Genomic DNA, 27060 nt, shown 5'->3' with positions numbered 1-27060 from the left:
TTGGAGGAAGCTGCGTATCTATACACATGAAATGAATGCACTGAACTCCAAAGCTTTTATTTTTAAAAACTCTGAGTGTTACCTCTGCTGGCCCTTGCTCCACCCAACTTTAGCAGGAAGACCAGTGGTATAGAATAATACAAACTCATGGCAACAATGGCTCCAAATGTTAGATTTTTTTACTTACGTGTATAATTTTTTTTTTTTTTTTTTTTTTTTGAGACGCGTCTCACTCTGTTGCCCAGGCTAGAGTGCAGTGGCACAATCTTGACTCACTGCTGCCTTGAACTCTCCACACTCGGGTGATCCTCCCACCTCAGCCTCCCGAGTAGCTGGGACTATAGGTGCACATCACCAATCTGGCTAATTTGTGTATTTTTAGTAGAGATGGGGTTTCACCATGTTGCCCAGACTGGGTTCAAACACCTGGACTCAAGTGATCTGCCCACCTTGGCCTCCCAAAGTGCTAGGGTTGCAGGTATAAGCCACCACTCCTGGCCCTCCCTGTGTAATTTTTTAAATGTCTAAGTTTTGTGCTGCTATAACAGAATATTTTAGACTGGGTAATTTGTAATGAACAGAAATTTACTGACTAACAGCCTGGAGGCGGGGGAGTCCAACATCAACATGCCAGCCTCTGTGAGGGCCTTTATGCTGCATCATCACATGGCAGAAGGTGAGAGGGTAAGGGAGCCAGACTGGCCCTTGTAGAACACTAATCCCACCCATGGGAGTGGAGCCCTCAGAGCCTAATCACCTCTTAAGGGCCCCACCTCTTAATACTATTATAATGGCAAGTAAGTTTCAACAAGAGTTTTGGAGGGGACAAACATTCAAACCATAGCATTAAAATTAATGTCTGGGAAAATAACACTGATGATCTTTATTAGGCCATTCTTGCATTACTGTAAAGAAATACCGGAGACAGGGTAAGTTATAAAGAAAAGAGGTTTAATTGGCTCTGCAGGCTGTACAGGAAGCACAGTGGCATCTGCTTCTGGGGAGGCCTCAGGGAGCATTTACTCATGGTGGAAGGTGAAGCAGGAGCAGGCACGTCATGTATGAAGCAGGAATGGGCATAAAACCACCACGGTCTTATGTAAACTCAAGAGTGAGAGGTCACATATCACCAAGAGAATGGTCCAATCCATTCATGAGGGCTCCATCCCCACGATCCACACACCTCCCACCAGGCCTCACCTCCAGCATTGGGGATTCCATTTCAACATGAAATTCGGGCAGGGGCACACTCCAAACTGTATCCCGTGCATTCCTTTATGTCGAAAGAGAAGAGAAAGTACTAATACCTGTACTGGAGAAAAGCAATTCTCTAAGAATGTCTGGGGAACGCCCCCATGACTTTTAATTGACAATGCTATTCCTATGACCACGTTGGCTCCTAGGTTTTTAAATTTATTAAATGTCTGCCCTCCCATATATGGCAATACTGATTAATTAGTTGAAACATTCTTTTTCCTTTGTTAAAAAAAATTAATTTGTTGCAGCTTTTAAGAATTCCAGAAGCTGGGGACATTATTTAGTGTTACGAGAGCAGGTGATGCAAAGGGCTGAAGTGAGTAATCCGGAACGGACTGAGGACAGCAGGGGTCCTTCTCTATGACGTGAGGGACAGAAGAGCAACAGAGTTAAACACACATCCTGGTGCCAGGGAGAGCTGCAGCACAGCCCTGGCTCTACCATGACACATGCCGTGACCTTCGGCAAGTTACTTAACCTCTATCTGCCTTGGTTTCCTAATCTATAAAATGGGAACAATAGTAATACTATGTGGGGTCGTTGTGAAGATTAAAGCTGCTGTTGGTGTACCTGGCACATAGTGAGCGCTCAGTAAGTGTTCGGTGGATGGCATATGTTCTTGATTTGCTCAGGCTCTCTGCCTCTTGCCTTTATTCCTTCCTGTTTGGACATGAGAGTCTGCTGAGGGGGTGTTTTATACAAGAATCCATGTATTTAGTGGCTGTGATTGATCCACTAGAGCCAACAGAAGGCCTAGACCTGCATTGTGTCATTGTCGCTTACTAGCTACATAATCATAAATAAATCTCTTAACCTCTCTAGGTATGTTTCATCTTCTAAAAAGGGAATCGTGAGCCTTGCCCTACTTGACAGGGTTCATGAGGATTAAAAGAAATAGACAGGAATGTACTTTAAGGTTTAAAATATTATTCAAGTGAAAATATGGTATTATGAGCCATTTGAAATGCATAGATATGAAGTAAAAAATGTTTGAGATATTGGCTATTGGTGGGTCTTCTCTGGGAATGCATTTTACTTCTGCCATAAGCAGCCCTCCTCCATTTTAATGTGTCGTCTCTGTGAGGAAAGCATCTCTGCTTCTTTTTTTCTTTTTTTTTGAGACAGGATCTCACTCTGTCACCCAGGCTAGAGTGCAGTGGCACGATCTCAGCTCACTGCTACCTCCGCCCTGGGGTTCAAACAATTCTCCTGCCTCAGCCCCCCAAGTAGCTGGGACTACAGGCACACACTCCCAAGCTTGGCTAATTTTTGTACTTTTTGGTAGAGGCAGTGTTTCACCATGTTGGCCAGGCTGATTGAACTCCTGACCACAAGTGCTCCACGAACCTCGACCTCCCAAAGTTCTGGGATTACAGGCGTGAGCCACCGTGCCCGGCCTCATCTCTGCTTCTAATGGTCAAGGACCAGTGTCCACATAGCAAAAGCTAACTAACTGCATGGGTGGAGAACCTGCCCCATCAACTTTGTTTTCCATGTATTCACCAGGTGTCACCCACACATCATCATCCGGTGGGCACAGGAGAGCAGAGACAGCATGCGCACACGGTCCTGTCCTCCCCACCCAGAGGCACGGTCAGCCTAAGGTATGACAGCTTAAAACTCCACATACTTCACCACAAGGGAATTAACTGTAAAACAGAACAGCAGAGAGAACCCTGAGAGATGATCTTCTATAAAATTTCTCCACAATTGACAAAACTCCCTTTCTTTTTTTCCTGTGGTTTTTCCCATCCATTACCTATTAATGAAGATTTGTTGTTTTAGGGGGTAATAATTTACAGTAAGGTTTTGGGTTTTTGTTGTTTTGTTTTGTTTTTACAGAATAGGTAATGGTGATTATTGGGTCTATTTAGAGCCATGTTGTATTAATCTCTATATTAAATGAACTATAAGATACAATTTTTAATGCAGATCAAGAACAATCTCCCCAGAAGTTCCTTAACCAAAATACAGTAGTCCCCTTTTATCCACAGTTTTACTTTCTGTGGTTTCAGTTACCCGAAGTCAATTGTGGTCCAAAAATGCTTAATGGAGAATTCCAGAAATAAATGATTCCTAAGTTTGAAATTGCAAACCATTCTGAGTCGTGTAATGAAATTTCGTGCCATCCAGCTCCGTCCTGCCTGGGATGAATGTTATCCCTTTGTTTAGTGTATCCACACTGTCTACACTACTCGCCCATTAGATTGACTGTTACAAACTGTGCTTATGTTCAAGTAACCCTTCTTTTATTTAATGATGGACCCAAAGTGCAAGAGTGGTGAGGCTTTAATTCAGATATGCCAAAGACAAGCCGTAAAGTGCTTCCTTTAAGTGAAAAGGTGAAAGTTTTCAACTTAACAAAGAAAAAAAAAATTGTTTTTTCTTGAGGTTTTGAGGTTGCAAAAATCGACAGTAAGAATTAATCTTCAATCCATGAAACTGTAAAGAAAGAAAAAGAAATTCATGCATAGTATATATATAGGGTTTGTACTATCTGCAGTTTCAGGCATCCACTGGGGGTCTTGGAACATATTCCCCAGCCTTAGCAGGGACTGCTGTACTAGAAATTGAGAATGGAGGGAGCATTTGAAAGTACCTATTTTAAAACTTGAAAGAGCAATGTTGCTCTCTACTGGCATTTCTTGTGTTTACTTATTTAATTCAGTTTTATGAAGATGCCCAAATGGACATGTCCACAAGTAGACAAATAGAAGCCTAAGGGATATGGTAGCAAATTTTAACAGTTGAGTGGCTGTGAAAACAACCAGCACATATTAGAGTCTGAACTTAGAGAGAAGTTGCCCTGTCTCCCAGGCTGGAGTGCAGTGGCGCCATCTCGACTCACTGCAACCTCCGCCTCCCGGGTTCAAGTGATTCTCCTGCCTCAGCCTCCTGAGTAGCTGGGATTGTAGGTGCCTGCCATCATGCCTGGCTAATTTTTGTGTGTTTTTAGTAGAGACAGTTTCACCATGTTGAGCAGGCTGGTCTCAAACTGCTGACCTCTGGTGATCTGCCCACCTCCGCCTCACAAAGTGCTGGGATTACAGGCATGAGCCACCATGGCCAGCCTTTTTTTTTCCCCCTCACTCTTTCAAGGGACTTTGAGCTCTCCATAGAATGCCCATGGAATTCCTCCCACTAAACTAACCTTCCTCGTCTGTCTTACAGGAAGCCCAGGGGAGAGGGCAAAAAATGTCGGAAGGTGTACGGGATGGAGAACCGAGACATGTGGTGTACCGCCTGCCGCTGGAAGAAGGCCTGCCAGAGGTTCCTCGACTGAGAGACCCCCAGGCAGAGGGGCCTGAGCCGCTCCTGCCCTGGCTTCCCACTCCTGGTGTTGGAAAGAGCTTTTCCTACTGAATAAAACGCAGTTGAAGCTGGGAAAAGCCCTTTCAGGAACTTTGGAGGAATAACAGCAAAAACACAGAAAAATTGTTTAAGTTACCACCTATGACAAAAGAAAGTTGCTCTTACTGAGAACCCAGCCTGGAACAGCTATAACTAGCTTTTTTCCTTCAAAAGAAAAGTCAACTTTTTTGCTGTATGTCTAGATTTAAAACTGTGGACTTCTGTAGCAATTGAACCAACAAAGCCCATTTTACTTAGAAAGGAGGCATATTTTGATAAGCTTTCTGAATTATGCCATTTCCAAGATTTTTTTGACACTTAAAAAACAAGCTACAGGTTATTCAGTAGCATTTGTACAAAGAACAATACCTACTTTTGTTGTGAATAGTCTTTTCCCTATTTTCCATTTGACTTCTTGGAGCAGTATATGTCAGGATGTGTTGCAAGAAAGCGCAGCACTCTGGACATCTTTTCTATGTCTTTTTGTTTTGTTTTTAAGAATGACCCCAAACTGAACCATGGTAGAGCTGTTAGCTTGTAGGGCCCCCAGATGGCATACACTCAAGAAGCGATTGTCCACGGAAATCACCAGCAGACTTCAGCCCCACGCTGAGTTCAGGAAGTCCAGCTGTCACTGTTGGGAAACATCTAGGAGTCTTCCTTGGATCCATAAGAAGCTCTTCCCCTGAGGCAGCACAGCTAATTTTACTCTCTACCTGCCACAACTCAGTCAAGAACTGGCACCTGTAGCCATCTGGGTAAGCCTCGATGCTTCTTTCAGGGATGTGACACAAATGGCAACTCAGAGCTATTTGTTACTGCTTGTCTGTCAAGATTGTAACCAGGTTAATGGGTCATTTTCCTTCTCTCCAAGCTCCACCACTGACTGATTTCAGAAGAGGTAGAGAACTTCAAACTGTCCTGGCAGGTTTGCTTTAGATAGCAGAGCACAGCCCACATGGCCCCACCTGTTCAGAAAGTCATGTTAGGTCGACAAACCACTTCCATTCTGAGTGCACTTTTATAGGTTTTATGCTTTAGCATGTCTGGGAGCTGAGTTAATGAACAATATAAACACGTGAGTAAATGGAAGGTTGTCAAACCTTAATTTTTTCCTATAAAAATATTGGAGCTATTCATTTAAGAATTCGCTCAAAAGGGAACATACAGAACATCAAAAGGAAAATGCATGTAGGTATAGGAATTTCTCAATGTAGTAGGGCCAGGGCTTGCACTGTGTTCCATTTATTGGACTTTGTAACTTGCTTGTTTGCTTGTTTGGAGGATAGTGGTGGGGAGAGGGGAGTCGTCAAGCCCTATAAATAAGCTCATTCTCTATCTACCCTACTCTCAATTGCCCTGCTAAAGAGTTATTTCTCCTATACCTATGCAAAGTAGGAAGAGCACCTTATAGGAGGCACTGTATAGGGACAGGGGACATGGGATCAGCCATAGGAATGTTAAATGAAATTGCACAGAGGAAAGTTTAATATATGTCTAGAGATTGTACATACACTTTTTTAAGCATAGAGAGAAGTCATCTAGTAATGACAAATATTCTTTTTATATACAAGCAAAAGAAAGTATAAGGAGGTTCTACAGCGCAACATCCACGATCTGTGCATTCACATATTATGGGACTTTTATTTCTTAAACTTTCATATAAATTTTTAAAAATTATTCCTTGGAAGAGATCCTGGTTTTTTCTTCATTTATTTGTTTCTTTAAAAACATTTATTTTAGGAGAAGAGTAAAAGAGCTTCATCTAATTTTGCATCTTGATTACCAATCAGTACTAGTCACAGCACCAGCAATACTGTATGTTTTAGACTTACAAGGTCAGCCAGGAAATGACATTTTTTAAAATGCAGAAATGTGTTTGTTTCTTCTACTCTAGCATGTCCTTTCTCCTCCTGGTGTCCTGTCACCCCCCATGCAGCACCACTGATGTGAGATGATGCTCTGGCTGGTCCAGGAAGCCCTGAGCCATGGCCATATTGCCCAATGGCCTTGGGAGGCCAGAGCTGGTCACCTGTTTAAGCAAGTTCACCATGTATTTAAATGATAGAGTATACTCCTGGACCAGAGGTTTTTCTCTTCAGCAAAGCTCTCTGGCCCTTGATCGTTGGACTGTTACTAATAGAAAAAGATTCAAGTCATGAAGTATAAAATCCATCCCCCATCCCAGAACTTTGAAACACAAGGAGGGAGAGATCTTTGCTATGGAGCAGTCCTGGAGCAAAGCCCCGTGGCTTTCACCCCCAGATATCTATCCCATGAGTAGTGCTGAGCTCCAGCTTAGCTGAGCCAAGCTCAGTCCTTACCTAGTGTGCAGCCAGTGCACAGGTGTAAGCAGAACTATAAAGCTGAATGTAGCTTCCCTGGGATCTCTTCTCCTTTCTAAAGTGTTTTTCACATAGTTCTGTGCCTCCTGCCCAAGTTGGGGCTCCTTTCTGCCTGATAGCCCAGGGCTCTGTGTAGTTTCTTTTCTGGCTTCAGGTGCAGACAGACCCTCACAGTACCTTCCTAGACACAGACACATATTCCCTGGACCAATGCATGGAATAACTAGTAGACCACAGGTGGCTGGTCTTGAAGAAAAGGGATTATACTCCTTACAGGCCACCCTGAAAGCTATGAATTCCAGTATACACCGCTGATCATGCAAGTTAGGTTTTTTTTTTTTAATGTAGCTTTATTTTGTTATATTTTGGAACTAAATGAAGTGCCAAATTAGCCAGACATTCGTTGGATGCCATCGCTGTGGAACCAAGTTCTCTGTATGTGTTCGTTTGGCTGGGAGGAGGGGGAGGGCTGGGCAGACTGCTCCCACAGCAGGCTGGCATTGGAACTGGAGCCTTGGCCACCGCAGGGAGCTCAGAGGAGGCCTGTCTGTGCAAAAGACATGCAAAACAATGGATTCTGGTCCCGAAATATTTCTAAGTAAGGCATGATGGAGCCTTTTGATTTTTTTTCTCCTTTGACACCCCAACCTTCAGAAAAGTTTTCTCATCTCTCTCCAAAGAAGTCATTTCATAGTGACTGACAAGACATTCTCCAGACAGTGACAAAACAGAGTGGCCAGCAGGCAGTGGTGTTAAGCCTTGGGCCTTCCCGGAAGATGTGTGCTGCACTGGTGCGGAGGCAGTATGACAACCTGGAGAAAACACACAGGTAGCAAGGGGGTCGGGGGGTAGGTAAAATAGGTCTGTGGACACCTGGCTCTTGCTCATCTTCTTGGTGCTGATCAGCTAGTGGTCACCATCCCTGAGCACCTCCCAGGGAGCTGCCATTGTCTCCTCTGGGAGCAGCTGCCTGAGGCAAGGAGAGAATGACCTGAAGGGAAGTACCTCTGGCCAAGGGTGCAGGGCCGCTGTGCCCAGCTGGAGCGGGCCATCTCTAGCAGATACGGACTTCTCTCCACCACACTAGCTGAAAAGTTTTCTCTCTTGGTTGGCAAAAGCCAGTGTCAGGAAAAAAGCCGTGGGTTTCTGACCAAGAATGTGTGCGCTTAGCTGCAAAGTGCCCAGCGGCAGCTCCAGGCACCAACAAGGTGCCCTTTCGTTAGACAGTTCCTGCCTGAACATAACCATATTGCAGATGAAAATTTTCAATAGAGAATGACACAATTCTTGACCTTTCTAAAAACTTTTCAAAGAGATAGCCACATGTCTATATGTTGCAAAAGATTTTTAAAACTGAAATGTCCTCCATTAAATCTCAAGATCACTGGAGTTTAAAGTCTGCTGTTTCTGGTGTCACACTAAGCCACACTTTTGAAAGCAGCCCTGGGTTCTGAATTAGCTGGCACTGCTGAATCCGTGTTCCCCCTTCATCAGACTCCAAAGTGCAGCATTCACTTGCAAAGGTTCAGAGAAAAATGGCCAGAGTTGTACATATAAGAGAGAATACCTTGAGAATAGTAGCAAAATACTGTAAATAATATTCATTTCCTCAGGGAAAAATAAAGGGCATGCAAACATAGGTCTGGAGACTCCTAAAACTAGGAAGAATTTTGTTGTCACTAAAGTCTTTTCTACTCAGAACAATTTTTTTTTCAAATGAACATGGTATCATTTCAAGACAAATTTACGTGAACTGGGCAGTACTGACATTTGTGAGGCGTGGGGGAGTGCCCTGGGAAAACGGTTTGTAGCTGACCCGTAGCCTAAGGCTAATGTTTGGACCACAGGCGCAATGCCTGGGGGTGGGGGCGGGGTGGGGGATATCCCTAGACTCATGTAAGGCTTTTTCTGAATGTAATTGTGAATACAAAGCCTTTCTGGTTCTTTTTATCATTACCCAATGGATGACTGTTTATTCGCTATCAGCAGAATTCTGTAGGTGAAAGCAAGCCGTAAACGATGTACATTTTGCTTTAATAGCATGTTAGCAAACAAACTTCCATGGACTCTTGTGGACAAGGTGCTGATTTTTCTCATGACCCTGTAGAATTGCTATCGACCACATCTTCTGTAGCACTGACCTGTGTGAACTCGGGGAAGAATTTGTGCATACAAATGAGTGGAAACAGAGCAGGATTCATGAATATGAATGAGAATGTGAATCATTTTGGAGAATGCCCCGGGCACACGGGTCAACTGGAAATTTCATTTCTCTAAGAAAGTAGCCCTACCAGCGGCACGGACTGTCCCTGTTCCTCGTACCTGTGAGGATTCCTCCATATCGGAACTGTTTCTTGTGTCTTTTTTGCATTGTAACTAGCCAAACCTGAAGTCAGTAAATAAAATGAGATTAGCACTTTTTTTAGGTACCAGTTGTATCACTGAGTAATGCACACCAATAGAGCAAGAAACTATAAAATATATTTAAGACCAACTGGTTTGCTTATTATGATTGACTTTGAAAAAGCCCATATCCAATGATATACATGCTTTAAAAGGTATATCTGTCATAGGACCAGGAACCAAAATGGGAATTTTACTTCTGGTCCTGTTTTGTAAATAGTTCCTTTTTTTGAAGACAATCTCATGTTTTATAACTTTTGTTGTGGGTCTGAGAATCACAATGGTAATATGTTGTGGCAAAATGTAATCTTTAAATACAAAAACAATTATAACTTAATTTTCCAAATAAAACAAGAAATATACTGGTTAGGCTTCTACAGTTCTAAGAGACATGACACTTTGGTAATAAGCATCAATACTCTACTTCTCAAGTTAACTGGAAATATTTTACAAAATGCAGTGTTTTGTAATCACAAAGAACACAGACATTTTGCGAGAAATGACCTTGGTTTTATACATTGTAGCTTATTTTTTAAAATATAGTATTTTACCAGACAGGAAGTGTTAATATTATAAGTAATTCCGGCTCACCAAACAAAGGGCTATGTCTCTTTTAAGCAAATGTTTTGATGCATATCTTTTTAATTAACCCTCTGCAGCAAGGGTAGAAATACAGATCAGATGGAATGGGTATTATAAGAGAATCAAGATAGCAACAGCTACTCCTTTTATCATTAACGGTGTGTTTTCAAAGTATGGAAAAAGATGCCCGAAGAGTCATTTTATATATTTTAAATCTAAAAAATGTTAATAGATATGCTTATAGGCCATGGGAGAAATATTCTTATAAATTTTTTAGTGTAAAATGATAAATTCTGTGTCACAAAGACAAGTTTACCACTTGACCTACCAGAACCACAGATACTTACATTTAACCAGCAAGTATCATTTGGTGGAAATTCCTAAAATCATAGTAGATAGGCCCAAAGATAGAATTCTTAGGTGATCAGTAGTGTTTAAAATAATTTTGTCCTCAGCACTAACTATATAACTGTAATTTCCACATAAGAACAAGTGCTTCCAAAATATAGTGGAGGGAAAAAAGAAAATTTAAAAAAAAAAAAAAAAAGAAAAAGAACAAGTGCTTGATTTTTCACTGTGAAGAACTAGCAGGCACACGAGGTTGTGATCAGAAAGTGACTGCGTTCCCAAGAACCAGGAAACAGAAGGGAGTTGTGAAGAGTTTATTGAAACTGCACAAATAACTTAGAGCTTTGCCAAAACCATTTCATAATGCTGTACAGTTTTTTCAAGCCCACTCACTGTTAAAACAAGAAAGCATCTTTTCTTTCTAAGATTGTAGTAATCCAGAAGCTAGCCTAATTAGCCAAGTATGCAGATAACATCAAAAGCAAAGCTGAGATAGAACAGCCATACACCCGTTGGGCAGCTCTTATGAGGTGGTCAGAAGGTCACTCGGACCTTGGTTTCAAATAGGCTTTAGAATCTGCACACTTGAGGACTAGAAATGAACAGAGTTAGGGAAAGCCATGTACAGCCTTGGCTCCTGGTCTTTAAGAGGAGGCGTCCTGCAAATCTCTGTTTTCACTCCTTGGAATGTCTCCATTATTAGCGTTAAAGTCCCCAAGAAGTTTTTATTGCTGTGCGGTTTTGAACCAAATGAGTCTCATTTCCAAAAGATTCCTAATTCTATATAGGAGAGGTTGCAAATGTCAGTGCCTCAGAAGGACCAGGCAAGTTCTGTAAATGATTGATGTGGATCAGGCAAAGAGGAACACAAGAATGGTGAAGACCAGGTTGAAATGGAGAACACATGCCCTCTTTGAAGGGGCACCCACACTCAGCTCTAGACAATCAGAACCATGCAGAAATCAGGCCCAGGGCTGCTAGATCTTCTGACTTGGAAATAGGATATTATCTGACACGTAAGTGTTGACAACTAACTCAAACTCTTGGCCAACACTATGCAGACCAAAGAGAAGCTGTACACAGGCAGGTGCAGCCTGCGGCCCCCAGTTTCAACTGTTAGGAAAAGTGGATTTCACATTCCACAGTTGTCGGGTTCATCCATCAGCCCCACAAACTCGCATGTCGGCACTATCTGGGCAACTAAAATAAAAGAGGGGAAAGTGATCGTTTCTCCCCGGATATCATTCTCATGGCAGACTTGAATAGAGATACGCTGAGTTATCCAGCTCTCTCACTCTGCCTCCTTTTGGCATGCCCAGGTCGGGCCCCACAAAGCATTGAATCACTGTTATCCTAATTTTCTTACTGTTTTCTACCGTGGCCACTGTGATGAGGGACTGGCAAAGAGCAGCCTCGTGCCTTCCGAGAAGGTGGCCAGGAGCCTCTGAAGCTTGAAGCGAGCACACGTTGCCTCCTTGTGCCAAAGCCCTTCGCCAGCCTCCCCACACTCCTTCCCTCTCCATCCTGCCTCATGAGTCTTCGTTCCTGTGTCAGATTACCCCTGCTTCACCTATGATACAGCAGAAGCCTTGCTTCAGAACTGGTAGGCATTTAGGTTATTTCGGAGTGTCCACTAACCTCAAAAGGAGATTTTTCCACATACAAAACTCTAGCATCTTTGAGGGCAAAAGCAAAATGGGAATAAATGTGTCATGAAAAAAATGAGAAGTTGCTTCCTTCATTTAGATGGACTAAGTTATTTTAAACTGTATCTTACATCGGAGTCCTGATGGTACTGGGATAATCACTGACCCTTTCACGTATGTAATAAAATCTGTCTCGTTCACATACACTATTCCATTTGATCTCTGTAAGAACCCAGTGTAGAATAGGAATATTTAAAATCAATATACCCACCTCCAAGGCTAACCCAGAGTAGTCGTGAACCTGAGTCAGCCTCAGTACTGCTTGCAAGGAAGAGGGAAAGGGCTCATTAAAGGCCTGGCTCAGACCTTAGTCTTCCAGACTGATTAGGGACGTAAGAAGACCCAGGGACCCACTATGTTCTCAAACCATCTTTTCAGTCCAGGCCTTTCAGCATAGACATGAAGAGCCCACCCGTTAGTCATGTTGCCAAGTGCAAACTGATTTATCCCCAGATGAATCCCTTTACTATAGCGGATCTCTAATCCCTAAATTTCAGCCAATTTGGTAGTTAATTATAGGAGCTTATTAGCTAAATGTATGTTCTGAGTAGAAGTTTTGACTCCTTGGGGAAAATTTATTTTGCTGCTACCATACAACATTTGCTATGTATATAAACTTAAGTCAATGCCAGAAATTTTAAAACCAGCTCAAATTTATAATCTGTAATGATCAAATCAAAACATACTGTAAACTCAGAGTTGGAAACGCCTGGTAATATGGTTAAGTCATGTTTAAATATGAATGCAATTTAAATGACATTGGCAATGCCTGAGATTTCTTTCATTGTGAATGATTAAAAAGCAGTCCAAAATATGAATGGATTTCATCTTACCTTTCTCCCATTAATTTACCAGGTGTAACATCTTGAGTTTGGAGTAAAGTCATTCACAGGAAGTTGAGTCATGGAGCTAGAAGGAGCCTCAAAAAAAACATTTTGGCCAGACTCCTACATCATGAACAGGGTTCTTGATGAATGATACTTATTATTATGTTTCTAAAGTAATACAGTGTTGGAGAAAGAAGCAGTTTAGTGCTTTCCTCTTCTGATGGAAAAGAATCATAGTTAGCACCATTGCCATGACAATAATAGGATGTAGAAAGACCCATGAAGAAAGAAAGAAAGAAAGAGAAAGCTATGGTTCCAAAAGCAGGTAACCGTAGATTTTGGAAGAAGGTGGAGATGGTGATTAAACTGTAGTCCTTGTTTTTTAAAAATGTTCTTTCATGTTAGGCACCATCCACATAGTTATTAACTACCAACTTCCAAAGAGAAGATCCCCTTGATTTATTTATATCATGAAAATACTACAAATTAATTCTCAAGTCTAATTAACTATTACATTATCTTGCTAGGGCCATTTCTCTAAATTTTTAATTCAGAAAATTAACCAGAGTTGGCCAGATGCAGTGGTTCACGCCTGTAATCCCAGCACTTTGGGAGGCCAAGGCGGATGGATCACTTGAGGTCAGAGTTCGAGACCAGCCTGGCCAACAGAGGAAGAAAGAAAGAGTGAAAACAGAAGAAGAGTGAAACCCTGTCTTTACTAAAAATACAAAAATTAGTTGGGCATGGTGGTGCACACCTGTAATTCCAGCTACTTGGGAGGCTGAGGCCGGGGAATCCCTTGAACCCGGGAGGCAGAGGTTGCAGTGAGCTGAGATTGCACCGCTGCACCTGGGGGATGAAGTGAGACTACCATTAAAGAAGGAAATTTGCTTTAAACAAACAGAAAAAAACAAAGGTGCTCATCTATTTCTTCTGAATTCTCTCTACAATCCTTGGCTTAAAAGGAAAACCAGCACTCTAGAGAAGAAACTGAGCTTTAAAAGAGAACAGTCCCCATTCCAGCTACCAGTCTTGCTTTCCCCCATCTTGGCAAGCCCCAGTGAATTTGCTATTGAAAGATTACCCATCCCTTTGCCCTCATTTCCCTGAGCTGGAGGCCAGGCTGTTGTTAACGTTTTTTCAATTCTAAAGCCCCTGATGGGACATTCTTGTTTCTGTGGTACTGCTTTCTCTCTCTTAAATTAAGGTGCAAGGGGATAAATATTACTGTGACTGGGATGTAAGGCTCAGTCAATGTGGCTAGCCCCTTCCTTCGGGGGAAATATTCCATCTGTCTGAACGGTTTTAGGTGATCATGAGGAGAGCGGCTTAGCAGACAGCCAGCCACGCTCATCACAAAAGATTTGTTCAGACTCACTGTAAAGAATGACAAGGCAGATAGCTAATCCTTTCACTGTGCCTCAAAGCCTGCTGTGCAAGTCAGCAACCCTACTGGTCCTTTCCACATGCGAGGCTAATAGAGTGATCAGAACCAGGAATGTGAGCTGGGTTCCACTTTAAGAGGGGACAGTGAGGGCAGAGCAAGAGGGCTCCATGTTTACTTACTCCAGGCTCTGACTTCTGCCCACAATTACAGAGCATGAAAGCAGAATTGGCCTTTAGTATGTGAAAAGGAAGTGGCTCCTGCAGGGTATAATTGTTATAATTTCGTATTTATGGAACAACACTCATGTTGTTAAGCACTTGCCCCTCACTCCACTGGAGCCCCCTTCCTATGTTTTGGGCACAGATGGCTGGGACCGAGAGGAAAGAGGAAGAGCGGCTGCCAGAGTGTGAACATACCCCTCAGGGATCTACAGTGGAGTTTAATGATAAGCTACCCATACTCTCCCAAAAAAGGTTGAGGGGCAATGCATAACTTTGCAGATTACAACCCTTGTTTTACTTTTTAAACCTTTTTTCCATACTCTTCTTATTGGAAATCAATGGCTGTGATGTGACCAACACCTGTGATGATAGCAAAGCCCCTCCTTTCACTGTCGGCCGACTGTTCGGGGAACCTCCTTGGTCATTGGTAGAAAGCTTTAGAAAAGACTTAGCTTTTTAGGGAAGAACTAAAAAATCTCCAAAACATACTAGTCCCATGACTTCGATAATTGAAAATGTCCTGGGTGTAAGTTAACCCAGGAATATGGATCATACATGTTTAAAAAAAAAGTTCCCTGAATCAATATTTTCCTACAACACACCCTAAAATTCCTATTTTTGTAATTAATGGTTGGACAGTGATCAGCCATTTAAACATAGGCTCTCTGGAATAACCAGACACTAGAATAGTTTCCAAAGTGTTTTGTGTATCAAAATCCTATATACTTAGAAGAAGAACTCAGGATAAGAAAAAATCGCTAGGTCCCAAAGGGTTCATGACTATCATCAGATGCAACTGCGAGTGACCTATGGTCATTTTATCAAATGAGAAGACTGGAGAGAGAACAACAGTAATCACAAAACCTCTGTTGCCCTTAGTCCATGACAATGTTTAAGGAAACTTTTAAAAATTAAGCCATCTTCTGAATTTTCTACACTAAATCTAAAATATTAAAATGAAATTATTAAATATTTAAAACGGGGTATTTAGTGGAAATGCAATCAGTAGAAAGCATTGCTTTTTAGTGCCTGCTAAACAAGTAAAGGAGAAAGAATGAAGAGAAAACAGCAGTCCTTCCTGCGTGACACTCGTGTGAAAATGACTGGCATTCACATGTCATTGAGTGCTAACTCAAAAGCTAGGTGGCAATGCTGTCCAATGTTTAGAGATCTTTTGAAATACAATCTTACCACCATTCAGAGGTAAGTACTTGCTTAACAAAAGTCTTTAATATTAGTGAATGAATGTATAAAATTATAAACTATGCATTTTCAAAGAGTAGCATGTATTTTGTATCGAATCCAAGTAAATTTTTGCATAGCTACCTACCACAATTGCAAATTATTCAAAATAAACTTGGATACATATCCTTATGGGGATATGGGAAGCCCATCTATATTCTCCTACTTGATGTTTTTAAAGATTGAAACTTTACTCTGAAACATCAGGCTCTAAAAAATTCCATCATTAAGATGAATAAATGGGAGATGGTTTATTTTTTACTCCTTAAGCATCAATGGGAAATGTTGGCTGTTAGAAAATGTGCCCAGTTCTTTAAAGGTTCTAGTAACACTGGATTAACAAGCAAATGAAACGCATGAAGTGAACGAATATTTCATTGGATAAAAATGGCATAGGTTTTATCTGTTGGGTTTAATTCTCAATCCCAGAAAAAAATATTCTTCAAGGAGTTTCGGTTATAGTTTCAAAGAACAAAATATGAAAATATTGTCCAGCAAGGCAAATCATTTATCTTTTTTCAAAATTACTTATATTTTGGAAAGTCTATGTAGAATATACACAAATTTCTTCAGCCCTTTTGTTGATTTCATATTTTCATGAAACCTCTTCCCCTAATAATTTGCCTTCTCTCTTTAATCAGTGCTTCACTACATTCCTCAGCATGAAAAAATATCTTTTCCTTCATCTGACAATGTGGAAATAACTCCATCTCTCTGCCATTCTGGTTCTCTTCAGTGTCCATTGAGAAAGTTTCTCAACTGTTTGTAAAATACGGGGCCGGGGGGAAAACACACACACACGTTTCTAAACCTGTACTTAAGGTTATACTGGATTGTTTGCTACCTAATTAAAAGTTATTGGGGGAGGGGCAATGTGTCTTTTTATATGACTTTTAGCCAAATCCAGATGTTCTGATACACATTTCTGAATACCTATCTGACTGTAAATACAACCTGTGGCGGTTCAGGTTGATAAACCTTTTACCTGACTGTTCCTCAGCCATGCTCCTTGCCAGCTTCTGGCACATTGTACATAGATTTGTTGAATGTTTAAATCATTTGTTTTTCTAAATGCTATTCTCTAAAACAATTTTTTGAATTTCTGTTGCTTTCCATTGTTTTGGACTTTGTGTGTTTGTTTAAAAAAAATGTTTCCTAAATATTTAACACCAGGAAAAATATTTTTAAATAAACTGGTGCTAATTGAAACAGAAGGAAATTTTCAGATTGAAGATGTACGATGTTCAATGTTCACACCAGTTAAACTGCACTTTCCCAAGGGGACAGCTGGCATCTACTTGAAATGGGCATCAAGAGACCACCAAATGTTTACAGTTTCTGTGGCCCATTTAAGTGTAAAACACAGAAGTGGCTCTGTCCCCCGCAGAGTTGAGGATTTGCTACACTGGTCCTCTGGAAGCATTTAAGTAGAAGAAAAGGCTTATAGTAAGAATCACTTTAGTAATCGTCTTCTGGTCCTTGGACTTTTCTGTTCTGTAATGCTTGTAACAATGAATATGGTGTTGCCAATCTAGTCTGATACCATCGTTGACCTGTACTTACTTTGTGGATGGTTCTACCTGGGGTTGCACTGGCACAGAGCCAGAACACTGGACTTTCAAAAGACCATTTTGACTTCTACAGTGTCTACACACATGAATTTAAATGCACTTGTAACTGGTTAATTACCATGAAGTAAGTCTAACTTCCACTTAATAAAAGTTTTTGTGTATCTGCTTCTATCTGGAAACAATTTATTTAATTAAGGATAACTAATGTATACCAAGAAAGGCTCTCTGGGGCTTGGGGTTTTACCTAGAGTTGTAAAAATAGTTCAAAACCAAGGAGATGTCTTCATTATCAAGGCCATTTTTAGAAACGTGTGGAAGGCATGTGTCCTCATGTTCAGCCCTGCTAATGACAATTTCAACCCATTCCCTTAGCAATCCTTAGCAATGATTGTCCAGATATGTTAGCTGCTGACCTTGTGCTGCTGACTTTTGTCCCAAACAAGTAGACAACGTGGCAAACAGAGGGAAAATAATACCTATTTTGAAGCTAAGCCAGCCTGGAATTGTCATCTTCAGGCCTCAGGCTCCTGAAAGTGGGTTTCTGCAAAGCTGACTTTCAGTGCCCACATTTGCCGTGGAGGAGGGATGGGCATAGCAGCCTCCACATACTGTGCTCAGACTGCAAGTGCGCCCCTCCCAAGCCCTCTGCTCCCAGGGTCCCAGAGGCTCTCCGGGTCTCAGTGACTGGGACACGGCAGAACCCTCAGGGGCAGGGCAGCAGAAAAAGATATTGAGAATCTGGGCCTTCGATGTTGTCCTGCAAAGTTGTGTGGAAAGCATAAATTTGCAAAACAAGTTTTTACTAAATCCTATACAAAGGGATGCTGCAGCAAACAGCTGAGGAGGTAATGATTTTTTTTAGTGTAAAAATGCAAGCTACCTTCCCCTCAAAAAATACCCTGCAAGAACTTACATTTCCTAAGGGTGAAGACCGTGTCCTGTGTGTTCTACCCACTTTGTGTCATACTCTACCAGGCATATAATAGATGATCAATACATTTTTTAATGAATGGATGAACAAATTGTTCAGACAGCATTTCTTCAGGCTTCAGATGTGCTTTCTGCCTTCAACCTGCCAGTGCTGGAACAAAGCAGAGGAAATAAGGAAACATTTTAAAGACTGGCATAGACATTTATTTGGAAAGCCACATTTTTAAAGTTTCTTTAGAATGTGTACATTCTCAAAATGGCCAACTCCAAATGACTATATTGATTACATAATAATTAGCCAATACAGGACAAAGTGTGCAATCACATGGTTACTGTTTCATGTAGAAATGCCTTGCACATAGCAATTCAATAAATAAGCGAACAAAAATGAATGCTTCTAAAAGAAATAAATTACAACATAGGCCTGTGCTCTTACAAGCAAGCAGAGTAAATGGAATGAGACTATTAGGATCTGTGTCAGTAACACAGGAGAGAGAATCCAGGCTGGCATTAAGGCATAATAGACACTATTTTAGGAGAAGGATCTGGGTATTATAGTCATTGTTTATTTGTTTGTATCTGTGTAATATATGCACACAGTTACAAAAAAATCAGGGTAGTAAAAAGCTTACAGTGAAAGCAGGTCCCTGCTGCTGTCCCTTTTCACCCCTTCATTATGCTCCCAGAAGCAGCCACGTTTGACTTCTTTAACTGTTTCTTCTGGGACTTGATTCCATTTATATCTTTTTATTTAATTATATGCAAGTATGCCTGACAAGCTCCAGCCAGCTCCAGCCAAGGCATCTATGGTATCAAGAGCAAGAGGAACAGAGCACAGCACAAGGCTGGAGAGTGTTGCACAGGGACTGGCCAAGTGCCTGGCACAGGGAAGTTCCCTGTGTTACCAGGGGCGCCCCCTGCGCACGGTTGAGACCTAATGCTCTGAACAACACAGGCATCTCCCTGCGCATTAGGACGCTGGCCTGTGGGCTGATCCATGAGTTTCTCACAAGTTTGTTGGTTGTGAATCAATTCTCCAAAGCACAGTAAGCCTGGGTAACCTGAAAACAATCAAGTGTTCTCACCTCCAAATTAAACCTGCAAACTAGCCTCAGACCCCAGGCCAAAGCCTTCAGTCAGCCAGCTGGCTAGCAGGTCACTCACAATCTCTTTTAATATCATCTGCACAGCAATTCCTAGTTTTTGATACATTCCTTACTTTAGCTGATTTCACTGTAATGCCCAGATCATCCCAGAAAAACAATTCATGTCAGATGTTGCAGAATGGCTCAGCTAAGGGAAAATTGCTCACTGTTCACCTTGTGGCTACAGCCAGAGGTGCTGGAAACCAGCTGCACCCATGCATTTTATGTGCTTGGCTGCAAGTAATAATCCCGCTCAAACTTGACCAAGCAAACACAAGTGGGGATTTACTGAAAGGACACATGGTGTCTTCTGTGGGACCCCTGGTCAGATGGTGTTGTCAGGCCACATAGAGGCCTGGAATCAGGAGTGAGAAAGGATTTGGGAAATAGGCAGCCACACTGCCCTTCCAGTCCCATCCTGTCATCCAGTCTCCAGGGGCAGCAGGATCAAGACTCCTCTCTTCTCTAGGGTCTCTTCCCTCCTCACCCTACATAGCTGCCTTTTCTGCTCTTCCAGCACGTGGTGGAAAATGGCCAGCAGAGGCCTACATGACCTCCCAACGCATGCAGTCAAGAGGGGACTAGAATTTTGGAGCACCAATTCCAAACTCGAGAGAATTTGATTGGCCTAACAAGGGAGAGCCATCTTCCCCTGCTCCAACCAACTGGGCTGGGGTGAGAGTGTACTGTTCGGGCCCACATGGAAGTTTCTCTAATAATTATGTTTGCACCAACCTAATAATAAAGTGTGGGTGGAGGTGGGCAGATCACTTGAGCCCAAGAGTTTGAGACCAGCCTGGGCAACATGGGGAGACCCCATCTCTACAAAAGATAAAAATATTAGCCGGGCATGAGAGCACGTGTCTGTAGTCCCAGCTACTCAGGAGGTTGAGATGGGAGGATCACTTGAGCCAGGAAGATTGAGGCTGCAGTGAGCTGTTTGTGCCACTGCACTTCAGAATGGACAACAGAGCAAGACCTTGCCTCAAAAAAAAAAAAAAACAAAAACGGTGTGAGGTTAGGAAGGAAATGATTGGTGGAAGAAATAATTTTACCATTTCTAGTACAGGATACAAAACCCATTTTTCTTGCTAATAAATACAATCATGGGTTATTACACCCAGGAGGGATTTGAAAGATCATCTAATTTAACTCCCTTGGTTCACAGAGGAGATTCATGACCATGAATATCATTTGACATTTTAGTATTGTTTGATGTCAGTTTGTTTTCATAAAGTTCCATTGTTTACTTGTTTTCTGAAAGATAAGGTTATCTATTATCTAGGCCATTGAAAACCACCTATGAAAAAATTATTTTTAAAGTTATAAAAGGGGCCAAGTGTGATGGCCCACCCCTGTAATCCTAGCACTTTGAGAAGCCAAGATGGGCAGATCACCTGAGGTCAGGAGTTGGAGACCAGCCTGGGAAACATGGCAAAACCCCATCTCTACCAAAAATACAAAAAATTAGCCAGGTGTGGTGGTGAGCGCCTGTGGTCACAGCTACTCGGAAGGCTGAGGCACAAGAATTGCTTGAGCCTGGGTGGCAGAGGCAGCAGTGAGCCGAGATTCTACCACCACACTCCAGCCTGGGTTACAGCGTGAGACCCTATCTCAAAAATAAAGTTAAAAAAGGGTTGCTTATTATCTTAAATATAGCCTCACCGAGCACAGAGGGTAGGAAAACTGGAGCCATACTGCCTGAATTCAAATCCCAGCTTCACCATTTACTAACTGTGTGACCGTGGAGAAATTACATAACCTCTGTGTGCCTCAATTTCCTGCAGCATAAAATATGGATAATAATGTGACCTGTCTCATATGAGTATCGGGAGTTATAAATGAGTTAATATGTGTAACGTGTTTAGTATGTTGCCTGGCACATATTGAGAGCCATGAAAGTATTTTTTTGGCTCCCCCAAAGTATTTGTCTGAGTAATCAGCAGTCTCATACTTTAAGTCACTTGAGACAAATACATTAGTCCAAAAAAGCATCTTGAACCATTACAGCAGAAGCCGTCAGTTAGCTGCAGTAAGCTAAAAGTACATTTTTATTTCTAACAAAGATTATTTTCTAATGTTTCAAGTTAGAACTCTGTACTATAGAAGTACAGAAAAGTAGAAAGAATATCAGATAACTACCACCCTCACAAATAAGCACTGGTAGATTGATACATTTTTGTCAAGCTATTTCCATGCATATTTATTCGCATAGTTGTGATCACACTGTATATATAATTCAGCATGTTGCCTTTAGTCACTTAACATTATAGCATATGCAACTCCCCATATCATTAAATATTTTCAAATGCCTTCATTTCAATAGCTGTGTAATAGTACCACATGTAGATATACACTGATTTCCTTAAATATTCTCCTATTTGGAAAATGTATATTGTTTCCAATTTTATACTTTTTTAAACTTTTACTACAGTTGCCAAATTACTATCCAAATGATTTGACTCAATTTACTCTCCCAGCGGCAAAGTGAATGAGTGTCTTTCTGTAGGCTCACCTGCAAGGAGTATTATCATTTTTTAAAATCTGTCCTAAGTTGATATATATTAAAAAGCATGTCATCCTTGTTTTAATTTTTCCTTCCTTCCTTTTTCCCTTCCTTCCCTCCTTCCTTCCTTCCTTCCTACTTCCTTCCTTCCTTCCTTCTTTCTTCCTTCCTCCTTCCCTGCCTCCCTCCCGCTTTCTCTTTCTCTTTTTCTCCTTCTCTCCTTTCTCTTTCTTTTCTTTCGACAGAATATAGCTCTGTTGCCTAGGCTGGAGTGCAGTGGCACAGTTATAGCTCCCTGCAAACTTAAACTCAAATGATCTTCTTGCCTCAGCCTTCTGCAGCCGGACTACAGGTGCGTGCCACTGAAACCAGCTATGGTTTTTATGTTTCTGTAGGGATGGGGGTCTTACTGTGTTACCCAGGCTGGTCTCAAAATCTTGGTCTCAAGCAATCCTCCTGCTTCGGCCTCCCAAAGTGCTGGGATTACAGGTGTGAGCCATCATGACCAGTCAATTTGTAGTTCTTAAATAAAAGCTAATTATGTTAAACAGTTTTCTCTGTCAGACATTTACAATTTATATTTACAATTTGTCAGTTCACATCCTTTGCCTATTTATCTTTTGGGATCTTAACCCTTCCTTATGTGTTATGTATTAGTAGGAGTTCTTTCTATTGTTAGGATTTAAACTTCTGTCTTATTTGCTATAATTGTTTTTGCAATGTATGTGCATTTTAAATTGAGGTATGACACATTTTTGCTTGCACATTTTAAAATCTTTGTATCATTAAATCTGTCAGTGGTTTGCTTTAAAATTTCACAGCCCACCCACAGCTTAGACAGGCCTCTCACATTTCAGGTGTCAAATAATATTTCCCTTATATTTTCTTTGCCTTTTATTTATACTAATTTTTTCTTAACTATCTAGAATATTTTGGTATAAGGTAAAGCTCAAAATTTTTTTTTTTTTTTTTTTTGACACAGTCTCACTCTATAGCCCAGGCTGGAGTGCAATAATGCCATCTTGGCTCACTGCAACCTCCACCTCGCAGGTTCAAGCAATTGTACTGCCTCAGCCTCCTGAGTAACTGGGACTACCAGCTACTATAGGTGCGTGCCACCACGCCCGGTTTTGTATCTTTAGTAGAGACAGAGTTTTACCATGTTGACCAGGTTGGTCTCAAACTCCTGACCTCAGGTGACCCACCCGCCTCGGCCTCCCAAAGTGCTGGGATTACAGTCGTGAGCCACCTTGCCTGGCCTTCAGAATGTATTCTTTTTTCCAAATGCTGACTAATGTCAACTTCATTTATGATTAACCCAGCCATTCTCCAGCTTTGCATGACCATTAGTTACTGAACTGTTACCAAGTTAGGATCTCCTCAAGGCTCTTTTGTTCCTGATTTAACTCAGTCAACCCAATTTCCCCTTCCCCTTTCCCTATGGCCATTTATGCATCATTCGGCAGGAAGTAGTGAGACTGATGGTCTCTGATCCCCAAAAGTCATATATACTGTGGTCCACTGGAGAGAAACCCATTCCATGAGGTCCTTGGACTTCTGTTCCTACCATCCATCACCCACTCTTAGTGCCATGGTCATGCTGTGGTCTCTAGGGGCACAGCCCATGCCACATCTACTGACATATCCCACATTACTCTCTAAGGACCCTTCCAGTGTCCCGGCCCTGCCTCAACCCTCCCGCCTCTCTCTGGTGCCCTAGGAAACTCAAGGGCTTTCTTGACCTATCTAGACCTTGCCATGCCACACTACCTCCCTTGCCCAGCCCCTCTGGCACCATGATGGCCTCTCCCTGGAGCATGCTCTGAAAAGCAGGGCGCAGCTCACTCTATTTGGAAATCCCACTCAACATATTAGGCGTTGCTCCCACTTTCCAGTCATATATCCCTTTGGTGAGACCACACCAGAGGTTTGTTCTGGTGCTCTTCTCTCTGCCTCTCTGGAATTCTCTTCCTCCAACTAGACTACCTTGCAGTATCATGGGCTCCTCTCACCCCACTGTCATCTTTGACACCACTCTCTCCTTCACTTCTTGCAGCAAATCCATTACGAAGTCCAGTGGATTTTATCTCCTATATATCTTTTAAATTGCCTCAATTCTCTGTTTCCACTGCTCCCACCTGAGTGGAAGCCACTGTCCTCTATTGCCTGTACTTTCTTAATGGCACCTAACGAGTCTCCCCCAGTTACTAGTGCATTCTTTCAATGCACTCTTCATGCACCCTAAATCCTGCCAATGCTGCTTGCGTGGGTCCCTGCGCAATTCAGCCCTAATGGCACCCACCCCCACTTGTCACTTGCCAAGAAGGACATACACATCAAAATGTATCTGAAAGTTTGTTAAATGAGGCTGGGTGTGGTGGCTTACACCTGTAATTCCAGCACTTTGGTAGGCTGAAGCAGGCAGATTGCTTGAACTCAGGAATTCAAGACCAGTTGGGCAACATAGTGAAACTCCTGTCTCTACAAAAAATACAAAAATTGACTGGGCATGGTGGCACACACCTGTAGTCCCAGCTACTCAGGAGGTTGAGGTGGGAAGATCCCTTGAACTAGGGAGGTGGAGGTTGCAGTGAGCTGAGATCACACCACTGCACTCCAGCCTGGGCAATAGTGAGACCCTGTCCCAGAAAGAAAGGTGCCAGGCATGGTGGCTCACACCTGTAATCCCAACACTTTGGGAGGCCGATGTGGACACATCACTTGAGGCCAGGAGTTTCGATACCAGCCTGGCCAACATGATGAAATCCCATCTCTACTAAAAATACAAAAAGTAGCCAGGCATGGTGCCACATGCCTGTAATCCCAGCTATTCGGGAGGTCGAGGCAGGAGAATCACTTGAACCCAGGAGGCAGAGGTTGCAATGAGTCAAGATCACGCCACTGCACTCCAGCCTGGGCAACAAAGCAAGACTCCATCTCAAAAAAAAAAAAAAGGAAAAAAGAAAAAAAAGGAAGTTTGTTAAATGAATAAACAGAATAAAAACTAAAAACTACAAGGCCACTTCAGTCACATGGAGTCTGATCTTCCTGCAAAAAAATAAAAAATTATAAAATGGGTTACTCAAAGAATGCATCTCCCTTTTTACGTTTTTGTTTGTTTTGAGGTGATAGCAATGGAAGGAAGAGGATTTTCTGAGAAAAATCCAGCAATAAATGTCTCAGTAGAAGCTTAGGTACTAGAATTTTTACAATCTGATGATCAATTGGAAAAACTGATTATAAATATACACCCTTGGCGCATTGCTTAGACAAAATGAATAATCTCTTCTTGAGGCAAATGTTTACTGACTTCTGCAGTATAACTCTATTTTCTAGCGTACCTCTCAATACAAATTGTTCTTATGTAAGCCACAGCACCTCAATATGAAATTATTTACTTTTAATAATAGAAAAGTTATTTTTGACTGCAAAGAAACCATAAATCTGGCCTGTTTTGCTTCAGTTCATTTGTTTGGACGGCCATCTGGCAAATTATTCAACACAGTGCAGACAGACTATTCCTCAGTACAAGTCAAATATGTTCCATTTAAAAGCTGATGTTGTGCCTAAGGCTGAGCTGTAATTCTTTTTTCATTTTCTTCTCTTTGCTTTTTATAGCCAAATAAACAAAGGATTTGACTTAGAACTTCTTGTACTTCTTTATCCACCGTATGATGATAAAGTAATAAAATGGCTTCCATGTGCCACATTTGAAAACCAATGTCATAATTGTAGAGAAACAAGAACGGACTGTAGACACTTCTGCCTTCTGGGAGACAGTGATAATTCTTCCCAAGGCAGACAGGTCTTTGGTTTTTAGGAAAACACCTCAGAGAACGTTGACAATTCTTCTTTAGTGGAAAGAAAAGCCCTTTAGATGCAGCCTGAATAGCCCATTTTTCTGTGCAATACACAAATGGAATTTGGACAGTCAGGCAGTACGTGTGTGTGTGTGTGTGTGTGTGTCAGGGAGGATAAAGAACCCAGAACTAAGGAAGGAAGCAGGGAGAGGTGAGAAGACAGTGCTGTCCCATGGAACTTTCTGTGATGATGGAAATGTTCTGCATTCTGTACCGTCTAATAGGGCAGCCACCAAGTGCTTCAACTGCGGCTGATGTAACAGAGAAAATGAATTTTTAAATTAGTTTAATTTAAATGAAAATGGCCACACGTGGTTATTTTGTCCTGGACAGTGCAGCCAAAGGACTTTTCACATCACTCTCTCCCCACCTCCCTTAACATGAGCCACAAGCAGCAGGGAGAGGCCTGGGAAACCAGATGTCTCCTGAGGACCTCCTAAGGCAGGGACACTAAGGGGCTTTCAAGAAGGCCAGGCCAGGCGTAGTGGCTCACACCTGGAATCCCAGCCCTTTTGGAGGCCAAGGCAGGTGGATCTCCTGAGGTCAGGAGTTCGAGACCAGACTGGTCAACATGGTGAAACCCTGTCTCTACTAAAAATACAAAAATGAGCCAGGCATACTGGTGTGTGCCTGTAATCCCAGCTACTCGGGAGGCTGAGGCAGGAGAATCGTTTGAGCCTGGAGGGGCGGAGCTTGCAGTGAGCCGAGATCACGCCACTGCACTTCAGCCTGGGTTACACAGCGAGACTCTGTCTCAAGAAAAAAACAAAAAAGGAGGTCAATTTTAAATTGTTGCCCGCTCTGTGTTTCTTCTGCCATCCACAGTCCTTCAGTAAATGCCTCCTTTACTAAGGTGACAGTTCATCTGAGCTTGCTGGGACTGCCACTTGTGCCTGGTGTCCTGGTGTAATTCAATCAGTTCAGCCTGTAGTCCCAGCTACTCAGGAGGATTACTTGAGCCCAGGAGTTCAAGACCAACCTGAGCAATATAGTGGAACTCTGTTCAAAAAAAAAAAAGAAAAAAAAAAGTGTCCCCCTTGGACAATATATTATATTGACACCCTTCTTAAGCACATGGCCTTGTATTTGTGGTGCTGTGGGGATTTAGAGACAGGAGTGTAAAGAGATTCCTTGGGTCGGCCTTCCCTGCCACTGCACTGCTCTACAGCAGCCTCGTACAGGAAGTGGGATGGAGGGGAGGGGAGTAGAAGTGAAAGCAAGCTGTCTTTCCTCAAGTAAATCAAAGGAAGGGGGTGGAGGGATATGTGGAGAGCCAGTTACAAAAATGAGAAAAGGGGCTGGGGGCGGTGGCTCACACCTGTAATCCCAGCACTTTGGGAGGCCGAGGCAGGAGAATTGCTTGAGGTCAGGAGTTCGAG

The 27060-nt window shown here is 42.1% G+C and overlaps 1 protein-coding gene across 2 annotated transcripts in view; it reads left to right on the top strand.

Annotated features, from left to right (window-relative positions):
• The window catches only part of ZNF704 (zinc finger protein 704), a 248392-nt gene extending 230981 nt beyond the window's left edge, over positions 1 to 17411 (top strand). Inside the window, exons 8-9 of one of the 2 annotated variants that reach the window (XM_025394540.1) lie at positions 2764 to 2861; positions 4429 to 17411. In XM_025394540.1, the coding sequence (XP_025250325.1) occupies positions 2764 to 2861; positions 4429 to 4540 (210 nt within the window). In that variant the 3' untranslated portion in view covers positions 4541 to 17411. The remainder of the gene's footprint in view (positions 1 to 2763; positions 2862 to 4428) is intronic. The other variant, XM_025394541.1, reaches the window with a different exon arrangement.
• The last annotated feature ends 9649 nt before the right edge of the window (positions 17412 to 27060 follow it).

The sequence above is a fragment of the Theropithecus gelada genome, chromosome 8 (assembly GCF_003255815.1).
Source record: "Theropithecus gelada isolate Dixy chromosome 8, Tgel_1.0, whole genome shotgun sequence".
Lineage (NCBI taxonomy): Eukaryota > Metazoa > Chordata > Mammalia > Primates > Cercopithecidae > Theropithecus > Theropithecus gelada.
The sequence above is the reverse complement of the archived record's forward strand: the minus strand, read 5'-3'. Positions and strand labels throughout refer to the sequence as shown.